The 24553-nt window shown below is 33.3% G+C and overlaps 1 protein-coding gene and 1 long non-coding RNA gene across 2 annotated transcripts in view; one reads left to right on the top strand and one right to left on the bottom strand.

Moving 5' to 3' along the window:
* Positions 1–3832, top strand: part of LOC108362687 (uncharacterized) — an 87955-nt gene extending 84123 nt beyond the window's left edge. The window contains exon 2 of the long non-coding RNA XR_001847505.1: positions 3740–3832. This is a non-coding gene — a long non-coding RNA (uncharacterized LOC108362687). The remainder of the gene's footprint in view (positions 1–3739) is intronic.
* The window catches only part of LOC108362685 (uncharacterized), a 47488-nt gene extending 27416 nt beyond the window's left edge, over positions 1–20072 (bottom strand). The window contains exon 1 of the mRNA XM_017615774.1: positions 19771–20072. Within this exon, the coding sequence (XP_017471263.1) occupies positions 19771–19907 (137 nt within the window). The 5' untranslated portion in view covers positions 19908–20072. The remainder of the gene's footprint in view (positions 1–19770) is intronic.
* Positions 20073–24553: the final 4481 nt, after the last annotated feature.

Genomic DNA, 24553 nt, shown 5'->3' with positions numbered 1-24553 from the left:
TTTTCCTTCGAAGAACTGTCCAAATATTTTCATTGGCAAAAAATTAAGATATCACATGTACGGAAAATTACAATAAAAAATAGCAAAAATCAAGTAGACATGGCAGTAAAATACGACTTTATGCAAAGCGAGGAGAAGTTGAACCTAATGAAAAAAAATGTTCAATGGTCAACCATGAAACACTGTGAATTGCCTAAAGCTTACAAGGGAAAAATACCTTTAAAAAAAAGAAAAGTGGATGATATTCAACAAATGATTAGTAAACGGTATATACCGTCTGAATTTCATGATTTTCATAATACAATTAAAGAAATATAGAATAAACGTTTGAATTTTCAATATATATTATGCTTTTCTGATTTACTTTAAACCGGAGACGTGCAGTTTTCGCGGCTTAACAATCTGAAATATGCTACTCTTCCAAGCGAAAATCTGAAATGTGCTAGTCTTCCACGCAAAAATCTGAAATGTGCTAGTCTTCCACGCAAATAACGAAATGTGGACTGAGAAATATTATTTTCTACTTTTTAGTCCATTTATAAAAGCGTTGTATATTAAAAAGTTTTTTTTTTTATATTATTTATTCTAATGTAGAGTGGACGCTGTCTACCTCCACACTTTTTACCTTTGTTAATTGTCGGATTCCAATTGCAAGCGATCAAATTAAATAGTAGAATCTATGTAGTGTAAGTGGTATATGCATAGATATGTATGTATGTATGTATTTAGTTGGTTTATAATTATTTTTTTTTACATCGAAATCAAAGCACACCCATCAGATTCGCCTGCGATCAAAAACAGTTATAAGCAAGTAAGCGTATACCCGTTTTTTTTAGAGTATTTCTAGTACTGTGGGCACATAGCTGTTTTTGGTCAGTTCTAAACCAAAAGAAAATAAAGTCCTAAACCAAAAGGTAAACTAAAGAGAACGGCTAATGCAGTAATGTGGGCAATAGATAGTGTTAATAAAATATGTAATAAAAACAAAATTTACAAAAATCACATGACCGATTTTGTTGGCGCAGCGATGATATAATGCTTATGAATTGCATTTTTCTAAAAATCATTCCGAAAGGCGACGTGGTTAACAGGTCTATTCTGCGCTGGTAATAAAAACTTTGTAACCGGTAAATAAAGTTCCTGTCAATTTTTAAACCCTTTTCGCATTCTGTGTACTCTTGTAACCGGTAATTTTTTTTTCCATCTCATAAGCTGGTAACAAAGTATTGCCCCGTGAAATATGCAATGCCAGAGTTTGCACAATTCTTCATAGCTGAATTGCTGAATATTTTAACTGCATTACCAACGAACCAAGAATCGCGGTGACAAGAACTGGTAACATTTTTTGGTAATACAATTTTCCGGTTACAAAATCATCGGTAACGTGCAGAATAGACTTGTAAATGTGTTACTTCTATGAACGGAAAATTTAATTGTTCGGTGGAATCTTGTGCATTTTTTGCATCAAGCATAAGTGAAGTGTATTCACATATTTTAAAGCATTTTGTTTGCTGTGAAAACGTTAATTGTCCAATACTTTCGACGTAAAAATGGTTTAGAGTGTAAACATCTGGACGTTGTGACCTGCAATTTGCGATCGACCGTTTTTGAACCGGTGTTTGATTTTTTAATATCGTTGTTGTTATTGTAACTTTTGTACAACATAATACCCAGAGGATAAGCAAAAAAACATTAAGTTATTGCTTTTTTTAATGTAAACTTTGATATGAAAATTTTTATTTTTTTGCTGCTTAACAACTCCAGCTCGAGTGGAAAATTATATATACATATGCGTGTTTTTCAACAAAATTCCTTTTCGAGAAAACGTTTTTCTACAAATTTCACATTTATAGTATCCACGTTTTATAGTTAATATGGTAGATTAATGCTCAAAAGAAAAACATTTTCTGAGAAAATTTCCAGATTTTGCGCTAGTTGATGGTGAGAGCACTGGGGCCCTTCTGTTAAGGGGCCCAGTCAGCATTACTTCTTTTGCTGACCGTTAAATCCGCCACTGCTAATAAATGAAATAATAACACTACTGCAATAGGTTGGTCAAACTTAAAAATTAGCTAACAAAGTTACTTTCAAATACTTAGTAAACGAAAGTTGAAAAGTAGTCGAGTGATAGTCGATTCTAGTCTAGAGTGGTTTGAATTTACTAAAAAGTCGATCGACGAAGAAAAGTCGACTTTTTAATAAAAAAAACATTACCATTTAACTATATGATTTTTATAAATATAAGGTTTAGAATATGCCAATAATATCATGATTTTCAAGTGGTCTTTAGGATAATACATATCGTCGTTTAAAGTGCAAAACCGCGTATCAGCAAAATGCTAAACCGCGTATGTGAAGTTGCAGAAATTATTTTCTAGAGCGTAAAAACACTAATTTTTCAAAATGGTTCTCCTTTTTATAAAGCCATCGAATTTCTGGCTAGTATATTTCAGGACGAATGGATAAGGATTGAGCCAAGAGCTTGTGTGAGCAAATCCAATTTTTGGTAGCCAATGTCAGTTACGCGGTTTTGCAGAATGACGATACGCGGTTTTGTACTTTAAACGACGATATGTATGTAATTGTATGTGAAATTCAATGCTGCGTAAAAGACAACAAGACATAGAAGCATTTAAAAAAATTTTGAAAATTGTGCGAGTTATACAATACGAAAATATTGGCTGTGAATATTTTTCATATTTTTAACCGACTTCAAAATACGGAGAAGGTTATTAATCCGTCGGTTCTGTTTTTTTTTTAACTTTGTACCACGTCAATTGATTTCGATAATTCTTTTTACATCGGAAAGGTGGCGTCACAAGGGTGGTCCCATACTAATTTGGTTTAGATCCGCTCATTGCATCACCAAGAAATTAACGATAATCTTAAAATTTATATGGGAATTGAAGTCGGCTTTGTTTTTTGCTTAAAAATTGCTGTATATTTTTGAACAATAAAATAAAAAAAAAAAAATTTTCACAAAAAAATGGCAACAAATTTCTAAAAAATTTCTTGAACCGATATTTGGTAATTTTGGACCATTTAATGAAAATTTTTTACCATACAAGAAAATTCCTTGTTATTTACCTCTAATTTAAAATACAACTTTTATGAAGACTCTGATTTGATCACAAATTAAGAATCAGCCGTTAGTTACGACATTGTGAAAATACTTTTATTCAAACGTTCACTTGATATACATACATTTTAAAGTGAAATGGAAAAATTCTGCGTCTTAGCTACGCATAAATACGAGTTGGTTTAAGTGCTTTTCGAGATTTCGATTTCTAAGCTGCGTTGCTATAAGCCCTGTTTGGGACAAAAGCATTTCCAACGGAACAGAGGTGGGGAGTATTGATAGAAATTTAAGTGCCATTTTATAAACATGGGTATATTTTCCCTTTAAAGTTGCCCAGGCAGCTAGTGGATTGGGATTATTCACACACCTAATGATCACGCTATTTAAATAATGTCTCATTTCGAGGACACCAGCAAAATGTTTAATGTTTGAATGTTTAAAATAAACAGCTACATATATCTTACTTCATTATCAACTGAAGATTCTGCAGACAAAGGATTAACAATATTACTTTTATCCACAGAAGAAGGTATTACTTTTAAATTCGTAGGAATTTGTTTTCGTATAATAATTTTATGCACTGCTCTTAAGTGATTTGAAAATGCTGCTGACTGTTATAAAAATTAATTTCTCTACCACGTTTCTCACATTTCGCTTTAGTTTTATTGGCAACTTTTGAAATAAGACAAAACAGCACTCGGCGCCATTGTTAGAAGAAAAGTTTAAATAAAGTGATGCTAGTCCGAATAAATTTAAAAAAAAGGTCGAGAGTCGAGAGTGAAAAGTCGTCTACAGTTGACTTCCATAAATTGAAACTCGATTTCCCAGCCCGGAAATAAAGAGCCAACTTTTATTGTATGTATACATATGTACATATTTTTAATTTTGTGCTTATGTTCATACGTATATTTACTTAAGCGAATCAATATTTTACATCAAAGATTTTTATAATATATTTTCTGGGAAGTAGAAAAAGTGGAAGGTATTTTATGTACAGATATATATGTAAACAAAACTACTAAGTATCATATATTTTCTATAGATTTACAAATATTTCTTTTTTTGCTTTTCTCTTATCAAAAGAGTTTTAAATACGTACTATTTTTATTTTGTATAAACACAAAAGCTCATCTAAATTTTTACTATTAGCAACGGGCTTTTTCGTGCCTTTTCGTGCTTTTCTGAAATTTTACTGAACGCCCAGGCCCGCACGAGTTCGTGCTGACAGCAAATATTCCGGCCCGTACCCGCGGGCTTACGCAGGGGCCCGTGCCCTTCTCTAATCTGAGGTGACTGAAATCGATTCCAAAAAGTCGAGTTTTTTCAGCGAAAGGTAGATTCTTGACTAAAGTCAGAGTCGACATTTACATTATTAATTAGTAGTATTCATAGCCACAACTTTGACAGGCAAAAGGAGTCATCGAAGAGAATACTAGGTTCATTATATTTTGGGATATTGCGAAAAAAATTAAAAAAAGAGAAACAAATTCTAAAACAATATTTACTCAAAATTGATATATACAATGGCTCTTAAGCAAAAAATTTATTTTTCATCAAATTTTAGGCAAATGGACGTGGCACCGCCCAATTATATCATATATGCGTATCTCAAAAACTATTTCACCGATATCGACCAAATTTGATATACACATTGTGCTTGGCCCTTAAGCACCGTGTGGAATTTTTTGAAATCAATAATTTTTTGAATCAATTTTGAGTAAATATTGATGAACACCTTAGCCAGACTGCTCAAAAAATCTGCACGTCCGGTACATACACACATATAAATTCAAAGCCTTATTTTTGCTTAAATTGCTTAACTTCAACAATTTTTATGCAATTGAGGTATCAATTTATTCGAAAATAAATGTTATTTTAGATAAATACCGGACATTTGGAGACTTTTGTAGACATTTTTGATATTACCGATGATCAAAGTTCAAAAAATTAAGAAATATAGGGCGATGAAAACTTCCAACAAGCTAAGTATATTGTTATACATCGTTTTAAAGGTATATACATCCTCTTTCTAAGACTTGTTCGATTTTTACAATCGGACGGAAAATAGTGAAGCTATTAATAGATAACTGCATCAAGTACGAAAATAACTGTTTTTTTTTTGTATAAAAAAATTGAGGGTTCAGGAACTATACGGGACCTATTTTCATGTTGTACTCGACCATACCTACGACCTTAACTAGGTTTTGTTTCAGGTGTATTTCATGCCTTTTTTTAGCACCGCGTTTTTTCTACAAACGCTTGAGCATCAGTATCTACATACGTATGTATACGGATCCCGGACTTTTTAAGGTCTCGGAAATCCCTTTTTTTATTTAATAATTAATATTTTTTTATAAATGTCTAGCTCGATATACATATAACACCGCGCGATAGTAAATTTTAAACACAAATATCAATATATTCGCGAAACCATGGGCCAACTATAGTAAAATTGCGTTTTTAGTTTTTCACTCTGACGTCAGTAATTTAAAAATTATTTAAAACATTCAGAGAAATGTGCTTAGAGAAGAAGTATGGTTATAAAATAAATGAGGAAATCCTGTAGAATTTAAACGGATTCAAGTTTCTGATGCAGAAGGGCTGGCAAATATTGAAAATGTCATTTTAACCCTCTAGTAGGCAGAACCGCCTCGAGACGGTCGTTAACTAAACACCTTTTTAGTGCACTTATAATAATTTTTTTCTATATTCGTAAGGCACAATCTTTAGACAAAAATCGTACCCTTACGGCGAAGTAAATTTTAATCCGTTATGTCAATCCGTTTTATTTTAATCGGCAGTTGAATTACAGATTTTGAAAACACGGTTAAAATTAATTATTTCTTGCTATTTAGTAATTTCGTAATTAAAGAAATTTTTTCTTTTGAAAAATTTTTTGATATAAAAAAATTCGGTGGATTTCGTTGTTAAAAGCACCGTATTTTGATATAAGTTTTATAATTATGTCACCATTCGAAATGGTGAAAATTGCTTTCGAACACAGACCGTCCACAGACCGGCTTGCCGACATATAAAACCCCAGTTTTGCATTTTTGACCGTCTGCAGACGGCATTGCCGGTTCGTAGGTCAACATTGTGTAAGAGAAAGCTGAAAATATGTGTAAGTATATCGGCGAGCCCGTCTCAAGACGGCCTTGGTTTTTCTCCCCTGTAGGAAAAAGTTACTGTCACAGATCGAAATGGACATCAGTTTTGGATTTCTCGTGCTAAAATCACCCATTCCTGAATTTTTCAACTAAAAAAATTGGCCTACTAGAGGGTTAAAATTTTATCCTTGAAATTTCGCAATATTTGTTTTTGAAAAAATTATATGTTAATGGCTTATGTAAACTCGGTAACATCCTCGAGTTTCGTTCTTCTAACTTTGTCAGCTTAAAAATTACCCATTCGTCTTTGTGAATCCAAAAAATTTTAATTTTTTAAATTCGAAAGAAATGTCCTATTGCATTTGTTACCCATATTTTTATTCAACAGTGGATTGAATTTTTTTTAACAATTTTTGGAATTAATCGTATCTTTGAAATTACAAAGTCCTCTAAAATAAATCCTGTGGTAAGAGAGAAAAAATAAAAACGCCACTTTAAATAAAGTTGTTGAAAAGTAATGAATATCTAAATCCCGAGACTAATACCGGGAACCCGGGATTGTGACAACGCCATCCCGAAAATCCCGGGATCGGAAAAAGCCGAAAAATTAACATCCCTAGTATGTAGGTATGTATATAGCTGGTACATATCCCCCTGTAGGAAAACGCAAGTGCCATGACTTGTGCGCGTTTATTCTCTTTTGCATGATAGCAACTGGCGAATTTAACATTGTGATGTCCTACGAAGTGTTTATTGCTATACCATTACACAGCTCATCGTTCCGTCGTCTGCGGTATTCGTCATCGCCAGTGCGCAAAGACCCGTGAATGTTCCGCATACTCTTTCTTTCAATCGTACTTTTTTGGAATCAACTCTCTGCGCTTTTTCTTCTTTCTTTTTTTTTTTTTATTTCAATAGCTAATGTTTTTAGCGCGAAGAATAAGAGAGTTAATATGTACATACGTCTGTCATATTCATATTAGGAATAACAGGGGAGAAACCAATTCCGAAGCAAAAATCGCCTTAGCATCGGGTTTCGATACGAGTACTTTTTTCGATACCTGCTCAGTACTTGGTTCAAAAATACCAAAAATACTTGGTATCGAACGAAGGTATCGAGTATGCACTTGTATTTACTCGTATCGTTTTATCCCTAGTACTGAACAAATATTGGGTCCACTATTTCGGGTTTTCTCTGCAGGGATACCTACACACTAGGGATGCCAAAATATCAGGAAAATTGGGATCCCGGGATTTCGGGATATTTTTTAGGTGATCCCGGGATCCCGGGATTTATCCCGGGATTCAAATTGAGTCATAAATTTTATGAATATAAGTAAAAATTCAATATCTGAAAGCATTTAAACATACCATTAAATAAAACTATTTACAATTTACGATAAACTGATTGTAAAACTCATATATCGCATCACAAATAATAATGTAAATACCAGGTACTTTTGAAGGTGACGATTAATAAAAAAAAACATAAAACAAAAATATACAAAAACAATTTCTTTAAACATGTTTATTCTACTCTATAAAGAAATGGCGAATGGAGAATTTTTTGCCATCTTTTTCGCAATTTACTAGAAATTTTGAGGGTGTACGAGTCAAACGGATCTCAGGATCGGATTCAGCGGGTCGAAATACATGTTGGTAGTTGGGTCTGGTTAAAAACACACACCCCTTTTTTGCCGGTGTTGTTATTATTGCACTTAAAATGTTTTCGTAAGAGCAGCAAAGCATTCAAAGCGGAGTCTTCTAAGCTTGAACTGCAGTTTTTACATACAAAACCTACTGATGAAAAACATATTTCGGCATCAACACTTTTAGGCTGAACTGTCAAAAGGTAGACGTAATCCATTTGAAGATAATGACTCCTATCTCCTCCATTACAAAATATTTGAACTTCTTTTACCAGTACGTCGGTCAAATTATAAGTTTTTCGATTTGAGGGAGTTTTGAGTAGATTGATCTAAAAAATTATCTATCTTTTCCGTAAAACTCTCTGTTTCGTTTACATTAGCGACGCTATGAGTAAATTCAGTGAAATCTTCTTCAAAAAAGGCTCAGACTGCAATTTAAAAGTACAGTTTCAAGCTTTTTGTTAATTGCAGTCATAACGGCATTTTACAAAATCATACTTGAAAATTCATAAAAAAATTCTTACTATCAATTCGATATTTCAAAATTTTCGGGACGTCAAAAACACCGGGATCCCAGGATCCCCACTACACACACATATTTATGTACATATGTACATATTTCGCAAGTTGAGAACATTGAAAATTTTCATACCCGAGCGCACTTGTGCACAAGGGTATATTAATTTTGTTCACATAACGGTTGTTTGTAACAGCCAAAACGAATCGAGATAGATATAGACAAATGTATACATAAATGATCAGAATGAAAAGAGAAATCGATTAAGCGGTGACTGTCTGTCCGTCNAGGCTCAGACTGCAATTTAAAAGTACAGTTTCAAGCTTTTTGTTAATTGCAGTCATAACGGCATTTTACAAAATCATACTTGAAAATTCATAAAAAAATTCTTACTATCAATTCGATATTTCAAAATTTTCGGGACGTCAAAAACACCGGGATCCCAGGATCCCCACTACACACACATATTTATGTACATATGTACATATTTCGCAAGTTGAGAACATTGAAAATTTTCATACCCGNCTTCCAAACTTGGCACAATTGTTGGCCTTAATGCAAACTAACTGACCGAAAATTTTAAAAAGCGGACAGTAACGACGCCCACTTCTCATATAACGGTAATTTTCGGAAATACGAAAACTGCGATATTTTAGTAACTACTGAAGATTATTCACTCAAAATTGATATTTATAACAATTTTTAGACGAAAAATAAGAATATTATACATTTTTGGAAAATGGGCGTAGCCACGCCCACTTATGGTTACATGTGTATACCTTGGTAACCGCTGCACCAATTTCTTCCAAACTTGGCACAGTTGTTGCCTTGGTACAGCATACTAAATGGCCGAAAATTAAAAAAATCGGACAATAACCACGCCCACATCCCATATAACGGTAATTTAGAGACATACAATATCTTCGATAAATCAGTAAATATTAAAGCATATTATTCAAAATTGATGCTTGCAACAATTCTTTACCAAGAAATACGTTTATGGTAAAAGTTTGGAAAATGGGCGTGGCACCGCCCACTTATGATCACATATATGTATATCGGTAACCGTTCTACCAATTTGTACCAAACTCAGTATTTTTATTTTGCTTGCCACATAAAAGCAAAACGATGAAAATTATTGAAATCGAACTAAAATTAAGGCCGCTTTTCATATAACGGTAAATTTCAGAAATACTTGAAACTGCAATATTTAGAAATTTAAGTACGCTAATTTACTCAAAATTGAGACACCCCGGCTTACCATGTAGAGGTAGCTTTCGGAAAGGTGAAAAAACATATATTTAATACTAGCGCCGGGTATTTAATGTTCGGCTCCACCCGAACTTAGACTTTCTTACTTGTTAATCAATGAATTCAATGCAATATGTTCTTTAAAAACATTGCGACGGATATTTAAATTTAGTATACAAATTTATAGTTCAATGCTGCAGAGTTAATAAGCATACATTCATACATTAAATTGCCACTCACTCCATTAGAATACAATTTTAGAATTCATCGACCCACTCTACGTTATACTGAATCGAACCTTCATCAATTCGAACGTCAGCAGCGGTGTTAGATCTTTACTATGATGCTGATGATAATTAAAGTTTGCTCCACAACTCCGTTTTATCTACGATTCAATTGAATTTTTCTTTTATATAAAGCATTTAGCACTATAAATATTCTTTCTTTTTCTTCTTATTTGGAAAATCATATATCAGAAGTTCCGAAAGTTAACTCCTTCCCATCAGACGACATAAAGTGAAAGTATGAATACATAAAATAAATGTCGTTTTTGGTTATCTAATATAAGCACACGACTAGAGATTTGGAAGTTCGATACTTATAGATTTTCATATGCCAGGGATAAAAGTTTACGACGATCGTAGAAGATTCACAAAGCAGTGTTACCATTTTGGAGCTAGATTTAGCTCTTTATTTTTCTATTTAGCTCCGAAAATCGGGTTTTGGCTCCTAGCTCTTTTTTTAAGCTCTTTTGAAATTTATGTAGCACTTTTTTAGCTCCAGAAAGTTTTAGTTGTATTTGGTATTTATAAGCCAAAACTTAAGCGTTGATAAAATGGAAAATTTCGATATGCAGTGTATCCACCATAAACTCTTGGATCTAGGTTAAAGAATTCAAAAATAAATTAAAAGAAAATCCTTTTTCTGATACCGCGGATTTTGTTTTACCTTACTAATTTTACCTTTAAGGTAGGGTTGCCAGATTTTTTATGCGCGAAATCAGTACGTTAGACTATTTCATGCTAAAAAAATCAGTACTTTTCAGTACATTTTTCTTCAAAGCAAAATTATGAATGTAAGTATCAGATAATATTTTAAAACGCCCGAGTAGCGGTTTTTAACAATATTTTGGTATATAAATAAAATATAGTTAATAAGAAAAGTGTTATTCATTTTAACATGGTGTACACATCATTATACACAGTATTTTATATTTACGACATTTTTGAATAGCAATAATGAGATCATTTCCATCTTCAGTGTTTAAATAGTCAAAGAATTCTATATTTTTAATTTTAAAATTACTTTTAATATGAAGATCACTTAAAATTTTTTTAATTAGAAGCCGGTTTCTTTCTTTGCGCCATGAAGAGAACTTTATACTTAAGATCTTCTCAGTTGCTTCGTTTGAGTGTGGTATTGAAAAACAAAAACAAAATTACATATTTTTTCAAACTGTGGAAAAGTACCACTATTCAAGGACTTCATCTATAATTCCTCATGGCTTAGATTAATTTTTTCAACCACGCAAAAACTTTGAAAGGCTAAGAATTCGCTAAAAAGAGTATTTAACTCTATATCTTGTATGCAAAACTTTTTTGCAATGTGAGTAAATTGTGAAAAAAGAATTGTAAGTTATTGGCAAAAGCCATTCGAATATTCAACTTTGTTGTTATTAAGCTGAAAGTTATTTTCAAGATAACTAGCAAAACCCGACAAAAAAACGTCAGCCTTCTTTTTAAATAATTAAACCTCCAACATATCGAGGGCTTATATTAAATACCCTCTATCTGCATTTTTCACAAAAATGAGATTCTAATATAAAAATCCATCTAAGACTTAACTGTCCTCGGTGATGTTAATGCTGACCTAGTATCACGCTTGACAGAAGAATTTACTTTTAAATTGCAAAGTCGGAATCAACACCAGTCATGACAAATAAGACCCAGATGGGTTCTAACATCACAAAGTTGTTTTTGTGAAAGTTGCAGATAGAGGCTATTGAATATAAGCCCACGATATTAGGTTTGTTCCACAAGCTACTTGTAGAAAAACTCGAGCAAAGTTCAAACTGTGAGCGTATATCAAAGAAACTCTAAAACTTACTTGTGGAACGCGTATGTCAACTATAATTAAATTGTCTTCTTACTTTTTACAGTACAGTTTAAGGAAGTTACAACGCTATGTAAAAACCTTAAGAAAATCCTAAAGTTTTTTGTTTGAATTGAAAATTCAGTACAAATCAGTACAAATTTTGAAAAATCAGGACATTAGCGTACTGATTGAAGAAATGAATAAAATCAGTACAACAGTTGAAAAATCAGTACTGTACTGATAAAATTAGTACGTCTGGCATCCGTAATATCTATATACATATATTACTTGCTTCATTATTATTTTATTCGTTATTCGAATAATTAAAGAAGATAATGATTATTCGAATAACGAATAAAATAATTTATCCGTCATGGTGCATTTACATGGTATGAAGCCATGATTCAATTATTAAAGGTTTTGTAAGTAGCTTTTTTCTAAAATTTGGCACTCCCACCCACAGGGATGGTTTATGGAAGCAGGGGAAAAAGGGGAAGAATTCAATCACACTTCCTAAAATGGGAGCTAAATTCCATAAAAAGGTGTGGATAATAGTGAATGGTGGTATTTTAAAACAAAAACGAATTTGATTTAATTATTTAATTTAAACAAGCTTATTTACATCGAATATAACCCCCGATTGTTATTGAAAATAAATATTTCTATGTATATACCAAACTTGCGTACGTCAGATGGCGCATAACTCGAGAATGGATGGTCCACTTTCAGCTTTTTTTTTGTTGTATTTGTTTGACAGATGATGGATATGAAGAAGCTATTTGTTTGTGGAAAATATGCAGTATTTATTAAACAAAAAAAACGGCAAATAAAAAAATTTGGAGCTTACGTTTCCTTCGCGGATATGGCTCGATTGTTTCGAATATGGTAATTCGAATTCTTTGATGTCGCACTTTCAATATTCTGGGGAGACTATACAACTGTCAGAATATTAACCATTCGCCGGGTTGCCCGAAAATTTGAATGATTAAAAATATCAAAATATAAAAAAATATAAAAATATTCGCCATAAAAAGGCGTTTGCATTGTTCAACTTTGCATTCTACTTTCAACTAATCGCTTTCAACAAAGTTGGTCGCCAGCCAACATTCGCCTCGTGCGTAAACCTTTTAAGTGTGCAATTACATACATCGCGCCATTGACTAAACCGAGCTGTCGTGTGACCGTTGGGCCTATGGATGCGGTTTGGCAATATTATAATGCGTCAAAGCCTCATTCGGAGACACCAGGAGTGTGTTGTGGAGGACAATACCTAAATACCTTCGTTGGCTCATTTACCAAAACCATTGCATGCTTTACTTTACAGCGACTTGGCAGAATCAAGAGGTCTCCACGAATATCGACAAATATATTTCGGCATTTAAGAGAATTTCGTCTCTTTAGCCTACATTGAATTTCTGTAGTCCAACGATGCTCACCCATTTTGTCTTGTTGGCGCCAGCGAATGAAGAACAAACATTTCTTCAAATTTAAAAAGTAAAAATTTCACTACTAACAATTTAAAAATGTTCTTAAAACTTGCAAAGATATTTGGAAAAGAAATATCACTGTTTTTGTTTTTAGGAGTATGGTGGGAGTGTCATTGATAAAATTAGAGCGAGAGAAAGTTTTTCTTACAAAACCTTTCATTATTGAATCATGGTATGAAGCCATATGAACTCTGTTGATGCGCTAAAATAGAGGGACTACATGTTCAAAGAGGAATTCAATGATATCGAGTGGGATGGATATAATACATTTTTTCATATGAAAAGTTATGGGGAGATACTGTAAACATACTGTTGTGATACTGTTAAGCATATAAAATTATAGAAAGTTGAATTTTCATACATCTTCCCATAAAAAGTTTAACAGATGCAGAGATGCCAAGGAGGTTTTTTCCTATTTTGATGCCTTTTTAATATAAAAACCCACCGAAAAGGAGGAAAGCGGCAACTCCACCATTCACATACATGTCAAAAGTATGAATTTTAAAAATTAAAAACAATAAACAAACAAATTCAAAACAAAGAAATTCTTTGTACTAGAACTTTTAAATAGAAGCCACTCACGTTTAGTGGACAATAAAACTACAAAGAACTATGATAACAAACTTAAAACAAGACATTACAGAACATTTTAATGAGCTTTATATCACATTTAAATAAAAATAAGCCTATATTTTCCAAGCTGGCAAAGAAATGAAAATGTGTATTTTTTGTTGTTTACACAAAAACTTGCCAAATATACATATAAGTCAAAATTATAGAAGGCATGTATACTTCTCCCTTTCATTTATTCATACTGTTTATGCTTCTTTCTGGCTTTTACAAAATGCAGGGATACCGCACTTATTTCGGTACAATATGATCGTAATGTATTTTCAATTCGAAATCAAAGAATGTTTCCTTCAAACCGCATTGCTATTTTTCTAACTTTTACCTTTGTTTAGCGCTGTAACCGCTTAAGTTATATCTTTTAATTTATACATGTGAAGTATTTTCAATGAGCATTTTTTCATTTGCTCCTGAATTTTGGGACAATTTTCTTATAACACCTCTCATTTTTTTTATATTACATATATACACTCCGAAGTTCGGGAGAAGCTAGGCCAAACACTAACATATTGTTTAAGCGCCAATATGTATATCGTCGTTTAATGTAAACAACCGCGTATCGTGGTTCTGCAAAACCTCGAAACTGAAATTTGTGCCAAAAAAGATATTTGGTCACCGGAAGCTCCTGACATCAAGCCCTTAGCCATTTATAATAAAATGTCGATACTTAGACATAAGGAGAAGAGATAATTAAGTTTAAAAAAGAGAACCGTTTTTGATTAGGACTCTCTCTCTTAGGCAACCTCACATACGAGGTTTTTCATTTTCTTGATGCGCGGTTTTGTACTTTAAACGACGATATGTAGAAGTATTGTATACATATTTTGGTTCCTTTTCAAGTATAAAATCCACTGAGAAACGGAAGAAAACGGCATCCCTATGATTTCAACTTATGCCAAGCGTTTCGTAAACAAGCAATTCTGAACAAAAAACATTTTTCCATAAAGATGTTTAAATGGAAGCATTCCAAATATGGAAAAATAGCACTCCACAAGGCTTTATTGGCAGTAGGTCCTTTTTAAAGCACATTTAACAAAAAAATAAGCTTCTAGTTTCGAAGCTAGCACAAAATACAATTTTTTTTTTTTTGATGTTTACAAAAAAAATATATTACCAAGTATATAAGTCAAAATTGTTAAATATATATCGCTTTCATTCATTTCTTCATAGAGTTGGAGCTTCTTTTATAGGAAATTTCATACGGCTTATGAACAGATTCATACCATGTAAATGCACCATCATTCGAATAATTCTTCTTTGAATAAACAAAGTTATTTATTATCTGCGAATAACGAGAAAAACAATTTATTCATTTGTTATTCGTCGTTCGAATAAATTTTGCCCAACTCGGCCATAAGTTCAGCCAGCACATTTAATGGTCCATTATCCGGAGCTGTTTCAACATTATGAGTAGATTTAAGTGAACCTCACATACCACTGCTCTGGCTGCAAGCTGGATATCTGAATATTAGAAAAAAGTAGCAATTATCTATTATAATTATAAGAAAACTGTTTGTTTACAAAATTACCTGTGCCACTCTACCATAGTATGGTTGTTGCTACCTTTCATTCCACAGTAATTTTGTGTAAAACTATGGATCAGCAAAATTCATGCTCCTTCTCATTATAAGCCCTGTTCAGATTTTACCCCCGAGGAGTACTCAAAAAGGTTTATTACTGATATACTGTGGCTACAGGCTTGTAGCACGCAACTCTTACCACTCGTCTACCGCGGCCACCAAACTCGCCTGCTTTGTTTGCTTACTTATACAAAAGACAGCTGGCCGTTTTTACCAGTGTTGTCATCGGAAATTTCCCTGAGGAAAATGCATGAGTTAATGCAACTAAAGGATTTTTATGCAAATAAGCGAGCGCGTTTGTCACCCGTATAACTTATCAACTGCTTTTGTATACGAATGCAACATTCCTGCATGGTTGAGTCGTTTTTGGTGCATTGTCGAGCGCAAATAATTTTTTATCCTACGCAAAACAGAAAAGCTCTTCTCGTTAGAGCACGACGACCTTGGAATTGTAACAAGTAATCCAATGAAGCGTACATATTCGCCTAATAATGCACAGGGCCAAACCTGTATCGCTATTGAGTCTGCATTCGTCAAAATGACCATTATAAAACGTGACGATTTTCTTCAAAACTACTGTCTCACCAGGAATGTACTTTTCGAAAGTTATGTAAAACATTGCCGATTCAGTATCAAATCTCATAAAATATCTTCCGAAAATACTCTTCAGTTTAAAACAGGATATTAATTGGACTTATTTTTCTTCTAAAAAATTTCAGGTGATTAATTACCCATATTTAAAAATTTCAGGTGGGTAGTACTAACCACCATACCCGCGTCTTCCACCGCCCCTGGTTTCATGTCTCTAACCCTTGACCCATCCATGTCTAATCCTTACTACTTACTTTAGTAATCCTTTCTTCATTTTTTAGTAAGGATGTGACAATGATTTGAGGCACGAGTAGGAAGGGCTTTGTATTTTTGAATTTTGAGTTGTGTCGTTCTTGCAGAGGACTATCGATAGATAAAAGTCAACTACGAAATTATTATTTTTTGCTCGCGTTCCGTAGTTCTAACCCTGCAGCTGTACGATTCAGTCAGAAGTATCGATTGCGTACAATTAGGAAATAGGCCAACTACACTTCAACAAAGACTTTCCTCCCAGAAATAAATTTTAAAGAGATCTTTCTAGTTGGCGAAAAGAAAGATAAACACACATACATATTGTTAACGCTATCCCCAAATTAAGGGCCGTTTACATAAGACTTTTGCTTCGCTTTGCTTCATAATTCCGCTTTGACAGATAAGTTCAATACATGATTGTATACGAGTCTTGCTAAATAGAATGCGAGGAAAGCAAAGCGAAGCAAAATCATCGGCAACTCTCAATTTTGCGCGCTTTGGCAATCAGCAGTCTACATGTACATATCTTTTCTCGTGCGCTTGCATTTGCATTTAATGACAAAAAATAAATAATATAAAAAAAACTTTTTAATATACAACGCTTTTATAAATGGACTAAAAAGTAGAAAATAATATTTCTCAGTCCCATAGAATTTGTTTTGATAACTTTTGATTTTGAAATTTTAGCAAAAGTCATTATAAACAATCTATGAAATTGAAAATGAAAAACGTGGAGCGCATGCAATACAAAGCATTCGATTTAATTGACAATAGTCAAACTACATAACGTAGACCTAAAATTTCTACAGCGAAAGTAGAACTTTGAAATCGATTTTAAGCGGTCGTTATTCATATACCCACATACATACATACATATATTACTTTTCATATCAATTCAAGTGTAATACATGCGCCCCACGCTTTTCATTTTAAATTTCATAGATTGTTTATAATGACTTTTGCTAAAATTTCAAAATCAAAAGTTATCAAAACAAATTCTATGGGACTGAGAAATATTATTTTCTACTTTTTAGTCCATTTATAAAAGCGTTGTATATTAAAAAGTTTTTTTTATATTATTTATTTTCTACTTTTTAGTCCTGTCTGAATAAAAGTTTGCAATAGATATTAAAAAAATTCAACGATATTAATAGAAAGGTGCACACACATGCATTTACATATGTATGTACATACAAACGAGCACCAATTAATTTTATTTAAAGAAATGGCGTGTCGTCTATTTCCGGTGTAGCAAACGTAGTACATAGGGCGACATCTAGATGTCATCTACCTCGCCCTATTCACTATGCTTTTTTATAGGAGCTTTTCAAAGCTTTGCTTTATGGTGTCGGACACACAACATTGAAAGTTTCTGGAACACAACATTGCAAGTTGATAAAAGCGTTGTAATAAGGTTACCAGGAACTTTATTGCTATTATTAATGCATATTATTATATTGTTATCTATTTTACAGATATAAAATATAGAGGAAAAGGAGAACGCAAAAGCTATCAAAGCGTTTATTGTAGCATACCTTCTGCGTTTCACGCTGTGTTGTCAAAGTTCGAACTTTCAAGCAAAACGAGGAAAGTCTTATGTAAACGGCCCTTTAACGTGTTGAGCGTTGCGCTAATAAGAGTGTCTCCTTCTAACACATACAATTTGTTCATGTTAGAAGAAAACAAGCTAAGAAGCACAACGATCAACGCTCTTGTTTAGGTATGGCAGTTACACGGCTTTTGGCTGAAGTCGGACGGCACGGAATTACTTATGCCATTTTAAAAATAAACTGCTCAAATAATTTCTGATCGGTTCATTCAATACTCTTTACATGCTTACATGGAGTAATCGCGACTCTTGCAGGGAAGTGACAATTCTTGCATATGCATTATAAAGGAAGCTAAAGTTTCTTTTTAGTTAAAAGGAAAGGCTCTCAGTAACATTTTTCGTTTAGCCTTTTACCATATTCCGTTTTCCCATCTAACCTTTAGATTACCGGCCACTTTATCGTTCCAATATACAAGTTTTCGTTTTCTTATCAGCGCATTAATTTCTCCAATGCCCCTTACCCGATGAAGCCTTTAAAAAATTTTACCCAACTTTAAATTAAACATTGCCAATACAATTTTTTGATTTGCTTGCTTTGATATTTCTTTAAAGTAAGAAACAATTTATCTGGCCTTTTAGTAAAGGCAATTTTACAGCTTACATAAGAAAACGGCCCTTAATTAACAAAATTACTAAAACACAGTGCAATCACGCTTAGAAGTTTTTTTCTCTGCTGCTGATTCGCTTTAACACTTTCTGTTCAAAGCAGAACCGGAGATTAGCTGGGATTCACTGAGATATGTTGATTTTGTGGTACGTCATTTTTAGCAACGTCTCTGCGATTGCCATACTGTGGGTTTGCGTAGATTCAGTCGATTGGCAGCAATCTTCGCTAACGAAACAAGTAATTTGTATACGTGCGAAGTAGCTTCCTGTTTGTTTTTGTATCAAGTTTTACTTTTGTGATTTCAAGTGCGATAGGTAATACTAAGTTCAGCTTCGAACTTGAGCAAGTGACCATCCAACGAAAAGTGCGTTGTACGAATATACCCTTGGCGCATCGTCACTGTAAGTTTTGGCATTGGCGTACTGTATGTGTACCTAATTTCTAATATACATGCGTACATATGTACATACTATATATGTACATACATATGTATGTGTATAGGTGATTATTTTCGTTTTGATTTTAAAAGCGATTTAAATATTTCTTTGCGAATCGGAAATCGAAAAGGTCGCATCAAAGATTATATGTATGTACGTATGTAGTAGAATATTATGTCTTGTTTTCATTGAAATTTCTTTCGATTCAATTAATACCTATTATCAATAATTTCATAATAGCGAAGTAAATGTACATATGTTCAAAACAATTTGCATGAAATCTAAAGGGTTGGTATCGGGTTACTACAAAATTCGTAACACGAAATTCTGCTTAACAAAATTCTTGATTTCTAAAATCTGCTTACACAAAATTCCGTTTTTTGAAAATTCTGGTTTTGACAATTATGCTTTTCAAAACACTGAGTTGCAAAATTCTATATTAAAATATACATCAAATTAAAGTGCTAAACTTTACAGATTTAAGATTCATTAAACCATTTTCGAAATATTTGCGTCGAAAGATTTTAAAATTTTTACATTGAGCAAAGCATTGCTACGTTCATTGCAGTAGTCATTGCATAGTTAAAAAATGTTTGTCACCGATACAGAATTGGGCTATTAATCTTAAATAAATGTATGCTTTCAGAATGCTTTTTTGTAACTGAAATTTATTTGGTAGGTTGTAAACGATTTTGGTCGGATTTGGGAAAGAAATTGGTAGGGGAAAAAATTGTTAGTGGCCACGCTGGTTGTGATGTTAATCTCCGACCTAAATATGTATTGATGAATATATAAAGGGTTAGTTAATGGACTTAAAACATATGATTCACAAGGGAAAGGAATTTTACTATATAAATTAATAGTCCAGCGAATCAACACTTACTTCCGTTTGTATTTAGACGTCGCCAATTCAAAATTATTGTAGCGTCCGCAATAAAAATTATAATTTGTATACGTATTGAGTAGAGTATGATCTTGGCAAAATACCAAAGTTAAAGTTAAAAACCAAAAGCAATGCATGTGGTTTTTAGAATAAAGAAATATCCAGATTTGTAGACCACGAGCACCCCGATTTTCGGGGATTATTTCTAGTAATTATAACTCGAAATATTCTGCTGACTTTTGGTCAGTACATGTAGTGTTCGTCCGATACCACCATGTACTCGATGCCTGTACCAAAGAACGTAAATCTATAAGAGACAACACGTTATAATTGTAACGAGTGGAAACATCAGGAGCGTGGTTTCTCTTTTGCCTAAATATGTTTTGTGATTGGATGAAAAGAGAAGGCACGCTCCTGATGTTCACACTCGCTACAATTATAACGTGTTGTCTCTTCTTATAGATTTACGTTCTTTGCCTGTACTCATTAAAAGTATCGAAGAGAATACTCGCAAAGTATCGCTAGGAAATACTCGATTCTACTTGTACTCGAAAGTACTCACACAAGAAATTTTAATTCAATGCCCATTTACAATATAATGACATACAGTGGAGAAAAGCTTATGAAGAGCTGAAAATGCTTTTTCATATCCTTCTATTTTGAAATGGGGTTACTTGGAAGTGCTGAAATACGAGATGTTAAGTAATGAGAAAGCTCATTATTTACTTGTGTTTGACTCTTCGGTTTCAAAACGATCTATAGTCGACGCTTCCGCAAATCATAGGCTGGCTCCACATCCTCCTCTAATTCGATACGATTTTCGTTCTCCACTTTCGTTAGTTCTAACCCTAGCGAAATCGAGTGGTTCACATCTTGAATCGTTTTTTTCAAAAACTACAACACAGATCTCTTTTCAGTTGATTTTCCCAAATTTAGCAAACAAGTAAATACTTGCACATTGTACTCGATACCCACGTGTATCGAATTACAAAAAATATTGGGTACTTGGTAGAGCTACTCGAGTATATACTTCTAAGTACTGGTATCGGAACATCACTAAGTACATGACTGAAATCCATCGGAAACATACACCTTTTCTAGAACGCAAAACGGTGGCGCAGCGTGGCATCGCACAATGGGACTACAGCGGCCAAAAGTAGTAAAAACGGGTCAGCGAAGTCTGAAAAAGTAATACGCAGATACATAGCAAAATATTCAGATAACCCAAACCAAAAAGAATTTTTGATAAAATTGCATATTTGCAATCATGACACGAGCTTAAAGTAGGAAGAATGCGAAAAAATAAATTTGTAAGAAAAAATTTTGATTTCGTCGCAAATATTTTAAATTAATTTTTCCATTTGTGCGCATATATAAAAACCAATCTGATTGATGAGCAGTTTTTGAATATATCTGTGGTCAAGCATTGCTTTAAGTTTTATAAATTTTTTGAAATGTATAAAATAGTTTACTTTGAAATTATACATAATTTTGTGAGTATAAAATTTTTCGAGTGCTTAATTTAAAAAGGGATATTTAAAAAGGACCTAGGAAGCGCGCTAAATTATACTTAGGACAAGTAAACATTAAATATGCGTATCATATCTCAAATAGTTCCAGCTGCGATGAACTGCGAGTTCAGCTTCTGTTCTTCCTTTTATAGACCCACCTCCTGTAAAATTTATTGAATTTTTATTGTACACCTGAAGGGAAAGACTCTGGTGTGTACATAAATTAAATAATATGCAACTTAAAATGGAAATTGAAGAAGATGTAGATATTAATGATTCGCCAATCTATTAATCACATTCAACATTCAGCCAAAAATGAACGCTTCTCTGGACGAGATCCATTTTCGATGGCAAGAGTCCTACTGACCTTAGATCAGCTTTTGTTGTATAAAATGTAGGTAAATTGAAAGTTTCAGTGTAAATACATATCGTGCACTTAATTTAGTATGCAGGTATTGTGAGTGTTTTCGTTTTGTTATTTTTAAAATGAAAAAATAGGAACTTCTTTAGAAATAAAATAAATGTGCCTGTTCATTTTCTCCCAAATTCATAAAATTTAGTACTTGGAGCCAAAAAAGTTGTTTAGAAGGTAGCCGCCGTAATAAGAAATTCTTTATTATCTTCCAAGTTGGAAAATTCTTGCTTAAACGAGCAGTGCACTCCGAATTTCATCAAAAAATATTTATTTTTAAATTTGCTCCTGTTTTTCTAGAATTACTGGACGATAATCTAAACCGATTTTGACGATCTTTCAGATTTATGCGTTTCCCATTAAAACCAGGATATGCTCTGAATTTCATCAAAATCGGATAACATATACTATTTCCGCCCACTAGAGCTGTGGGCGTGGTAGCGTGTTGAATTTTGCCATTTTCCACATTTCTTCATTTCTAAGTGCCGAACAGCGCATATATGAAATTTCACCGAATTTCTAGTACGGTGACTACTTTTGGCCGCAGCTTATATGGGGACGTCCCACTGTGCATCGCCGGCTAAAATTAGTTGTTCGAGGAAGAAATTCCTAGTTATATAATCTTGGTTTGAATTTACAGGAAGAACTTATTTTTGCGAAAGCCCAAGTTTCCAGGAACGAAAATGGAGAAAGAGTATCTAAGAAGGAAAAAACTAGCGTTGCCAAATGTCCCGTATTTGCCGGGACGTCCCGTATTTTGCATTAAATATGAAATGTTCCGCTGGGACAAGATTTTTCCCGTATGTTCGAAAATTTCATTATTCATTTCAGCCTGTAAACTTCTACTCAACATTGCATGCAACTCTGTAAGAGAAATATAGCTAAAAATTACCGTTGATTTTTAAGAATTTTTTTGTGGAGGGTGCTTCGATTTTTTTTCCATATAGCGCATGAACAAAACGGACTTTTGTATTGAAACACCCTGCACAAAAAAAAATTGCAAAAAATCAATGGTCATTTTTAGCGACTTGAAACTTACACATTATTATACTAAAGTTGAATGCGCTATAAAGTTACTCGAAATCTTACTAGGAAATCTAATCGAAATTTTGATGAACCTGTTTTTAAGTTTAATTAGTTTTTGTGAACTTTGTGCAGGCTTTGAAACTTTTATTTATGAGGAATCTTGTAAAGATCGACCCATATTTTAAACGAAAATTATAAACAAGAAATAAAAAAAGAGTTGCCAACAGCATCATTTTGAATTTTCCTGCTATTACTTTCACCGCAACTCTATCTCTTACTTTGTTTTTATGGTTTTGTCAATTATATGTCTACGTACATACATATTACATACATATATTTTTTTTAATTAAAAAGTGTTGTCTGAACATTACTTTTGAAATGGATCACCTTTGTTAATATATGGCCTTTTTAAAGCAAATCCCTTATTTCTCATTTGTCCCGTTAAATTTTTTTAAATCCCGTATTTTTGGGACAAATTATGCGTTTGTGTCCCGTATACAGGGCCGGACTTAGAGGTCTGGAGGCCTCGGGGCAACAAAGGAGTGGAGGCCCCTTGGCCCCAAATTATTTTCCAAATAAAATGAAAAATTTTTTTCAGTCGAGTTTTCCAATAAATAATTTATTGTGAAACCAAGTATAGATTCTTTTATTATTTAACGAATAAAATATAAACATAATCGGAAACAAGAATCATCTAAAATTAAATTTTAGCGTTAACGAACGGAACCTTCCGAGCTTTTTTCGCCGAAAAATCGTTGATTACTTCGCTGAAATCCAGTTCCCGAAGCAAATCTCTTTCAATGCTCAGGAGAGAAAGCTTTGATAGACGGTTTTGTCCCCTCGTGGTTCAAAGTAAATTTTTTACCTCGCTTTTATTAGTTCGGGATGTAACTATGTAATATTGATGCGCCTAAAAGATGCAGCGATTTCCATTCTCAAGTTACATACCTGTTGACAGTACGAATGGGAATTGCTTTAAACTTCTGTTCTTAAAGTAACCTGATGACAGTACGAATGGAAATTTTAATAGCGAGGTTTTAGTTTTTTTTAAACTATAATATTATTAGAATTTTCATTTTTGAAGATGAGCGCTCTCCAGTGCAATTTGAAACCATCAAAACCAAATACATTCTCAATGCAATTTCAAGGTTTGGGAATGTAGCTCTGCAATTTTGATCTTCGAAAATTTGGTAGTAAAATAGTTCCGGAGATTTCCATAGTCCTTTTTGTTTGAGTCGATCAAAGATACAAATGGAACCAACTCATTACCAAGACTAGGTTCTAAATCATCCTGATAAACTTTCACCAATGCCTCTGCTGCAGCGTGCAAATTTGCAGCATCCATCTTTTCGATGTGATTAAGAAATCCAAATCTCGAACGTACAGCTTCATAGGCATGTAATCTTTCGGTAAGAGAAACACATAGCTTGTCGACTACTGGGATAAAGGCGGATACTTTGTATTTCTCCTTCGGTGACAGATTTACGTCTTGTGCTTTCCCGTAATCGAGCGAATTCAGCCTCACGTTTCTCGTTCTGGTGCGTGATTGTACGTATTCGTCAGTCTGAGATATTTTTTTGGCAGCTTCCTCGTATTTATCAAAATCGTTCCTTTCGGATTCCACGAATGATTTCAAAGATTCAAGAATCATTTTCGGGTCTTCCAACATCTTGCTTGTAGCGTTGAATTGCTCCAAGATGTCGTTCCAAAAGATTGCAAATAAAGCGGTTTTGAGACCACCCATCTTCTGTAGAAGGTGCGCTGCTTCATTCCTCGCGAAGAAAAGTATGAAAGGAAAAGTTATTTACTAATCTGAATTTGAATTTTTTTTCCG

Source organism: Rhagoletis zephyria, unplaced genomic scaffold (genome assembly GCF_001687245.7).
Source record: "Rhagoletis zephyria isolate East Lansing unplaced genomic scaffold, Rhagoletis_zephyria_1.1 Rzeph_scaffold_01069, whole genome shotgun sequence".
Taxonomy (NCBI): Eukaryota; Metazoa; Arthropoda; class Insecta; order Diptera; family Tephritidae; genus Rhagoletis; species Rhagoletis zephyria.
The sequence above is the reverse complement of the archived record's forward strand: the minus strand, read 5'-3'. Positions and strand labels throughout refer to the sequence as shown.